We start from the raw sequence: 7,765 nt of genomic DNA, 5'->3' as shown, positions 1-7,765 counted from the left end.
TACCTTTTACTGAATTACTATTATTTCACAGTTAGATTTGTTGGATGTGGCTTTATTGTCACTGTAACAGTACAAGTACAATTGCCGCGAAATTACAACAATCACCCCGTCAACACAGAACATAACAGGATGACTGTAGCGAAAAGGGGGGGGGGGGGGGGAGAAACATGTGGACAGGAGAGGAGAAAAAAAAGAAATAAACCCAAACTATACTCCTGGGGGGGGGGGGGGGGGGGATTTGGTAAAAAACCCTCGGCAACATAAGCATATATAAGCACATTTTACAACATATTGACGCAAACAACTTGCTCCAGGGGAGGGGGGAAAGGGGGGAGGAGGTGGTTCCAGTGCAGACAGGCAGCCAGCCTTAGCCGCTGCCATTAAGGCGCCGCCATCGGACCCCGCCCGCCGCACTGGATGGGAGGAAGCGGCGAAGGCGTGGGATGGGGTTGGGGGTTGGGGTGAGTTGCATATGTACATGTGAGGAGTGCCGTGAATGTGTGTGTGTGCATAGGCCTGGAGAGTCGCTTCGTCTAGTTCACAATCAGTACCTCAGTTCGCAGGGTGTCATCGCGATAACACAGCAAGTTGCCATGGAGACATCCTTGATCGGGTCCTGGACGGAGTCAACAATCAACAGGTGTCCGTGGAGGAGGGGGGGGGGGTAGGATTAGAAGCGTCTCACTGCAGCGATCTCGTGAGGGAGTTGTTCCAGCACCAGCCTTGGTCAAGCCTTGGTCAAGGCTGGTGCTGCGGGGGCCGGAACGCAGATTAGATTATGATTGTTTGGGTTAGGGCGAGCAGTCGTATTTCAATAGACACGGCTTACTCTGTTTGTCCATTCTGGTCATCTTCATCCATTCTCCTTTGCAAAGCTGAAAGCTTCTCCAAGATGTTGCCCATATTGCGATTTATGACCACAGTCTGAGCGTTAACAGATTTACTAGTTACTGTGCAGGTTTACATACAAAACCAATGATGACCTAATGAAATGTGATGTCTTGTTGCTTATTCAAGTACTCCAAATATATTAGTTGAAATGAGATTTATGGTTGAAATTAAAATTGTCCATATTCTCTGTCAAAATCTCCTCTGTGGAGAAAAAAGTGAAGAAAAGCAGTTTTGGTTGGCATGGCAACAACAGCTTCAGTTATTGTTCCTGCATTCTGTTTTCCCTTGCCCTCTGTCCTTGAAGACAGATTTACTTTAACAGTTTTACTGAATAATATTACATTTTTATAATATGCAAGTGTGGCAACTAAAAGAATGGTACCCACACTTGTCAATAATAAGTGCATTATTATGCACATATTCATGTGAAGCCAGAAAACAGTGGAAGACATAACAACAAGTAGATGTTTTCTGGTTATTGTATTTTTCTGTGTTTCATAATAGAAAGGACACAAAGACATAATGTTCTAAGGACAATATAAATATTTATTATGTTCTTGGAATTGTTCATGTCTTTTGATAAAATAGAGAGGGTTGAGCTTGGTTACTGAAGAAAAAAAAATTGGATTTAGCTGACACACAAAATATAAATTTGTGCATGTTGAATCAGTGGCTTTGAGGAGAAGAGGTGGAAATATAAAAAGAGCAGCACAGCCCTGAGATATCAGGATAACAGATACCAAAACCTCTTTTATATTTACAAAATATATAATATATTCCATTCGATTTTTTTTCTCTCTCTGTGTGGAAAATACAAACTCATACCATTCATTATGAAAGGAAGAACTGGAAAAAAGAGATCTACAGAAAACGAGAAGGCAGGTATGAAAAAAAATAGCAAAGAACAATGGACAATTGGTGGAAAGGCAGGGGGAAATACAGTGCAATAGACAAGAAGTGATTTTTTTTTTTCCATGTCAATCCTCTTAATCATCTAGGGCTGCCTGGTCTCTACAGCATACAGGTAGCAGATATTAAACTGCTAATAGCAATAGGGGTGAAGGCAGAGGAAAGTGGGCTAAACAATTCCATATTTTGCTAGGTCACTGAGCTCCATGTCACCAAAGGCTTCCCATGGGCAAACCACTGTGATGTCTGTGCCAAGACCCTCCATGCCAGGTATGTCGTCTCCGAATCTGAATGGAAGAGACAAAAACAGATCTGATGAGTATAGACTGATACAAAGAAGAGATTTTGCTGCAACAACAGTGATGGGGTAGTCTTTTAATAGTGAAACTGACAGCAGGGAAGAAAACGTGTGTGTGTGTGTGTGTGTGTGTGAGAGATCTTCATCTCACCCCTTCTGGCCTGGTTTGGGTGCCTTGCTCTTGAAGGTGCGAGCGGCCCTCTGCTTGAATTTCGGAGGTGCCTTCTTGTCAGCAGGTGCTGCAACAGCCACATCTGCCATTTTGATTAGTTACTAAAAAAAGGAAAAAAAGAGAGGAACAATATCTATGAGTTCCTTGCAGATCTCAGATTTGTCTACTGCTATGTGTTAAATTCTTTTTATATTACCTAGGTTCATTTTCATCTCGTTCCAATGCCTTTTTATGTCTTATGCAAAGCATTTTGAAATTAGTTATTCAGATAAACTTCTTGTCTTTGCAGGGTAAAGGTTATTCCTCTGATATCATCAACCAAAAATCATGATAATAATTACTCTCTAAATTGTATTTATCATCTTCTTCAGCAAGCTGGTCAACAACCAGACCAGTCACCAAAGTACTCAAGCATTCAATGTTCCTGAGGGTACCTGAATCATCAGATAAAAAAGACCTGAGGTCATTCTAAAAAAATAGCAATTGGCCCTTGAACAGTAACAAGAAGAGGGCCAGCACAAAGAACTACTCACTGCAAATCAAAGATCTCATTTCAGCTCAATTTCAGCCATGGTATTCAGGAAAAAAACCTCTAAAAACATTCCCCTCCCTCTCTCTCTCTCTTCTGTAAGGAAATTGTTGCAAAAAGCAGAGAAGAATCCAAGGCGATACATGTTATCAAAGCACAAAGAGTATTAACTCCTCGTACCAGAGCTGAGAAAATTGATGTTTCATCTTACCTTTTGTTGGAGACCCAAACAGTTTTTCTGATGCTGTCTGATGAGAGTGTCAGTTCCTGACTTGTGGCATTCCTCTCTCTGCTGGACTGTCCCTTTTTAAAGTCCTCTGAGCTGCCACTAATCCCCTCAGATGTTCAGGCTGTCATTCTTTTACGTGCCAGCTCTGCTTGTTCCTCGTGCCAGTTTAGCCTCAAATAGGCGAGATAAAGGATAACGAGATATAAATACAAGGTCTATTTCAAGTTAGCTATGCCTGTCAATGTGCGAATTGAAGTTAATTTTAGAGGTGTCATATCTTGGCAATAGTGAATGACATCAATTAGCATGTCTATCAAGTTGAAGCCTAAAAAAATCTGCTGACAGATATTCATTGTGTGTCTGTCTGTCTGTCTATCTGTCTGTCTGTCACATTCCATCACATACATCAGTATGTTACCCACACATAAATGAAAACATCAACATCTTTATTGCAGTAAAAGTAGCTGTTCATTTAGACTTTTAGTCACAGGAATAATTGGTTTACTGTAGGCCTATACATACTATTAATCACAGATGTAAAACAAAGTCATGGTTAATTTGGTCTCTTTTGTTCTAACTATCAATCTACAAATATAAAGGAAAGGAAAAAGGTTTAACCCTAACCCTTCTAGGTAAAATTAGAAGAATTTTAAAGGTAAATATGTGAACAAACACAGGTTCTCAGTGGCATGAAGAAGCTTTTTATAACTGATAAGTGCAGGATAAATATTCTCAGTTTTCTTGTAGCCTGTATCATCCCTGTATTAGTACTTCCTTTAATAAGAGTCCAACATTCCCAGTCACAACATTACATGAAGCCTCACAGCAATTTTACTCATCATGATACAGTCCTTTTTTATGCGCACATCATTATTAGTAAGTTTACTTGGCTTCAATGTCCTGTGTATTCAAATATCAGGGAGGTTTGAGGACTGATGGAATGTGAGTAGCAGAAAGTGTAAGATGCTAAAGACTGTGATATACTGTTGCCTCATTTGTAAACAAACACGACCTGATGTAGTCTGCACGAGGATCTGGAGCATGTGATGTAAAAGCAGATGTTCCCTGAGCTGCATTTAGATGATCAGTCACTTAGTGACAAATAAAGAGCACTTAATCATTCAGTAGTTAATCCCTTGCCTCGTGGCCTGGACTGAGGTTAAAGAAAGACAATACTGAGACATGAACTGACAGTTTAACTCAGCAATTAGCAAGAGTTTAGGTGATCCAGCAGTGAGAATCAACACCACAATATTTTTTTACACCCAATATTGACCTGAAATTTCTGCTGTTTATATTTTGTGAAAGTTAATCTGTACTTTTTATCTTTTTCCAGAGCTTTCACATTATTGATTAGCTGATCAAGATTTGAGATGTGGGCAACAATTGTCAAAATACAAAGATTTTTTGTAAAATTATTGGTTTTGAGGTAAAGGATGAACGACCCAGTGTTTATCTTTTGAAACTATGAACTGAATTTTTTATTATTGCAAAATAATGTGAAAAACACACCCCTTCAGACAAGATCCAAATGGGTTTTTCTTAGACATGCTTCCTTATGTAAGGTTGCCAACGTCTTCACATGGCATGACACATTATGAGCCCCTTCCTTAATCTCATAGGGCAAAGAGGCCAATTAGAGCACAGGGTGTAAAAAAAGAGGACAGAAAATTATGGGTGAGCATGTCAGGCGGATTAGCAGGTGGTGTATATAAGAAGATAGAAGAACACAGACCAAGAAGACACAAACTCACCAGAGAGACAGCCAAAGAAGCAAACTGTGCTACTGCAAAAACAGGTAAGATAAAATTCTGACTTTCACTCAGCTGTGAGCTTAGGCGAACTTTCAATTCTGGATTAAGGCTAAGACCGCAGGAGAGTGCTGAGAAAGCATGACTTGTGTAACTTGTGAACTGTGGGGTACAGATAACATGGTAGATTTTTAAGAATATTTTGTAGACAAATGTATCTGCACCCGGATGTGCTATCGCTGCTCCTCATCTTTGGAACATACCTCAGAGGTCTTTAAGAGGCCTAAACAGTGCAACAGTTTGTTTGTTTGTTTGTTTTTTCTCCAATTATAAATTCATACTTTGTGGTTTTGCACTTTGCATCTTTGTTTTTTATATATTGTCTCATGTAACTCTTTTAGACCTTTGTAAAGACTGTTCAAAATTTTACATATTTCAATCATTTAGATTATTTAAATATTTACTTTGTGGAGGGTCTGAGATGCACAATGGTCACTTCTTTTTATTTCACATGTGTAAGACACAATAGAGAAAATTTACAGAAATCTGCATCATCATCAGCAACTTGAAAAATAATATTTGAAAGATCATGAAATATAATTACGTTTAATTTAATGCAAACTTTCAAGAGAAAACATGACTGTTAATTGCAGTTATTTTAAATACACTGTATGTTCATATTCACCTCACATGAATAAGCCAAAAGCAGTGATGTTTTTTTACAAATGTGTATTCATTTGTTTTAGAAGGAATTGATTATGCATGTGGTAAAGAGTAAAAGTGCATTTTCAGTTCAGTCTTTCTTGTTCTGCATGGGAAATTTGCTTGAAGTACAGAAAAGAGACTTATCAGACAGAATTCATTGTATATACATTCAATAGCAAGAAGGGTGTTAGTGCAAGTGATGAGTTAACTAATTAAAACTAAAAAATAGAAGAAGAAAAAAGACAAATTCATACCTTTTTTGCTGTCAAACAAGTATTTGGTACAACTCTTATTATTACTAGATTTTGAATTCTTATTTATATCATGCAAAAGCATTGTGTTGATTTATATTACCTTTTGACATTTTAGCTTTTATCTTTATCTATCTATCTCATTTTAGCTTTTATCTCTGTAAGCTGAATAAGTTTAGATTCATACAATCACAATTAATATATTCCCAAGATTCTCCTGAAAAAGAGATTTAGAGATCAAGAGAGCAACCTAGAAGATATAAAAAGGATCAAAATTACATAAGAAAGAAGTGTCTTTATATACTTGAATCAGTATGTGTTAAAAATAATAAAGACACTATAATTTTGGCAAACATTATATGTACTGTATAGCTGCACCCAGTGATGCTTATGTTATTAGCTGTGGCTAATCAAAAGCAGAAACAAATACTAACTTCTTTAGGGAGTATAGAAAAAAAATTGAAATTTAAGAACTAATTGCTTAATTAAGACTTTATAACAGATTTGACAAGTGATTGACTTGTTAGCTTATACAGAGTAACCATCAGTGTGGTCAAAGTACATTTCTGGTAAACTCCAGAGCACTGCTGAGTGTTCCTGTAACATAATACAGTCAGCAGAGGTTAGAAATGGTTTGGATTAAAGCAAATTGGATATAAGTTCAAAAGCAAATTCTCCTTACACTCAGAGTTTATTTTTTACTTTTTACAGAATGTGTGCTGACTTCAGACTAACTGAGGAATTAGGTGGACTTATTTCTATTCTTGTCTCAAGAAGTAAAGTCTGTGGCTTAGTCAAGAGTAAACTTTAAAGCCAAGGTGTAAAAATAGAGAAAGCTGTTTGTGTAACAGGGTCTTAAGATGGATGGCAGCTTTAAACCATAATTTGACTTAACCTGGGGGGTGTTATAGCATCCAAAGGTCTTACACAAGGGTCTTAAACATCAAGATTAACTAAGTGACTTTCAACTCTTTTGCTCTCAGTGCATAAACGATGGCAGACACAGCTGTTGCAGCTCCCGCCGATAAGAAGGCACCTCCCAAGTTCAAGCAGAGGGCTGCTCGCACCTTCAAGAGCAAGGCCCCTAAACCAGGCCAGAAGGGGTAAGCTGGACTTTTAAGTCACCATTGGTGGAAAGCAGCTAAACACATCTACTGAAGTAGTTTTCCATTGTTTAATTGGTGCCTTTAGTTAAGTAAGAGGTATGAGTACCTCCTCTACCATTGAAAATCACATATCAAATAAAGAAACTGAAGTGTGACACTCCTGGGACACTCAGACATGTTTTTGTTTCTTTCCCAGATTTGGAGACGACATCCCTGGCATGGAGGGTCTTGGCACAGACATCACAGTGGTTTGTCCATGGGAAGCCTTTGGCGACATGGAACTCAGCGACCTGGCAAAATATGGAATTGTCTAGACACCCTCCTGTGTCTTTCCCACAACTTTTACCTACCTTCACTGATTTTCCTTCACCCAGTCTACCTCCTGCTCCTGCTCGCCGTGTTTTCCTTCAGCTTCGAAAATACCTGACCTGAAGTCTGTTGTTGTGTTAGGCCCACATGGGTTTTGGAAAATATTGCGCAAAAATTGACACCCACAGCTGATCCAAGTGCATGGCAAAATTGGCTAAAACTAACTTTGAAATTACATATTAATTTTTGTATATAAACCTTACTGAGGTTGATGCTTCAAGCGATAACTCCAAACTTCCTCTCCTATAATTTGCACTTGGCTTGTGCATCTCTGAGAGACAACGGACTAAATCTGTTGTAAGTGGGTTTGATTGCTGTTGTAACAATGTTAGTGCACTGCTAAACCCTCGCTCCTCTCTCCTGCCTTTTCCACTCAATGACCCTACCCCTCTTTGGAGATATTCCTGCTTAATGTACATCTGTTAATGAAAGATATATATTTTTATTTTTATGAACTATGAATGTTAATTTTTGTGGGTCAGTAGAAATTGGGTAGAACAGTTGAATAGAACTGTAAATAAATATTTTCCCCTAAAATTAATGTTGTGTTATTGA

The 7,765-nt window shown here is 38.3% G+C and overlaps 2 protein-coding genes across 2 annotated transcripts; one reads left to right on the top strand and one right to left on the bottom strand.

Moving 5' to 3' along the window:
• Positions 1–1,411: 1,411 nt before the first annotated feature.
• On the bottom strand, positions 1,412–3,169 carry LOC139615415 (retinal cone rhodopsin-sensitive cGMP 3',5'-cyclic phosphodiesterase subunit gamma-like). The gene is made up of 3 exons (XM_071473344.1): positions 3,011–3,169; positions 2,250–2,371; positions 1,412–2,087 (listed from the first exon to the last, which is right to left on the bottom strand). The coding sequence occupies exons 2-3, from the start codon at positions 2,357–2,359 to the stop codon at positions 1,970–1,972; spliced, it is 228 nt and encodes a 75-aa protein (XP_071329445.1). The 5' UTR covers positions 2,360–2,371; positions 3,011–3,169; the 3' UTR covers positions 1,412–1,969.
• A 1,504-nt stretch (positions 3,170–4,673) lies between these two features.
• LOC139615414 (retinal cone rhodopsin-sensitive cGMP 3',5'-cyclic phosphodiesterase subunit gamma-like) lies at positions 4,674–7,747 on the top strand. Its single transcript, XM_071473343.1, has 3 exons — positions 4,674–4,826; positions 6,719–6,838; positions 7,038–7,747. The coding sequence occupies exons 2-3, from the start codon at positions 6,729–6,731 to the stop codon at positions 7,153–7,155; spliced, it is 228 nt and encodes a 75-aa protein (XP_071329444.1). The 5' UTR covers positions 4,674–4,826; positions 6,719–6,728; the 3' UTR covers positions 7,156–7,747.
• The last annotated feature ends 18 nt before the right edge of the window (positions 7,748–7,765 follow it).

Source organism: Trachinotus anak, unplaced genomic scaffold (assembly GCF_046630095.1).
Source record: "Trachinotus anak isolate AG129_WGS33_773 ecotype Australia unplaced genomic scaffold, CSIRO_AGI_Tana_v1 ptg000049l, whole genome shotgun sequence".
Classification (NCBI taxonomy): Eukaryota; Metazoa; Chordata; class Actinopteri; order Carangiformes; family Carangidae; genus Trachinotus; species Trachinotus anak.
This window is presented reverse-complemented; position numbering and strand designations above follow the sequence as displayed.

Excerpts from the sequence above, each read along its gene's own strand:
- LOC139615415 (XM_071473344.1), bottom strand. The coding sequence starts at position 2,359 with ATGGCAGATGTGGCTGTTGCAGCACCTGCTGACAAGAAGGCACCTCCG. Across the intron at positions 2,088-2,249 it reads CCCAAACCAGGCCAGAAGGG|ATTCGGAGACGACATACCTG; the intron begins GTGAGATGAAGA and ends TCTTCCATTCAG.
- LOC139615414 (XM_071473343.1), top strand. The coding sequence starts at position 6,729 with ATGGCAGACACAGCTGTTGCAGCTCCCGCCGATAAGAAGGCACCTCCC. Across the intron at positions 6,839-7,037 it reads CCTAAACCAGGCCAGAAGGG|ATTTGGAGACGACATCCCTG; the intron begins GTAAGCTGGACT and ends TTTCTTTCCCAG.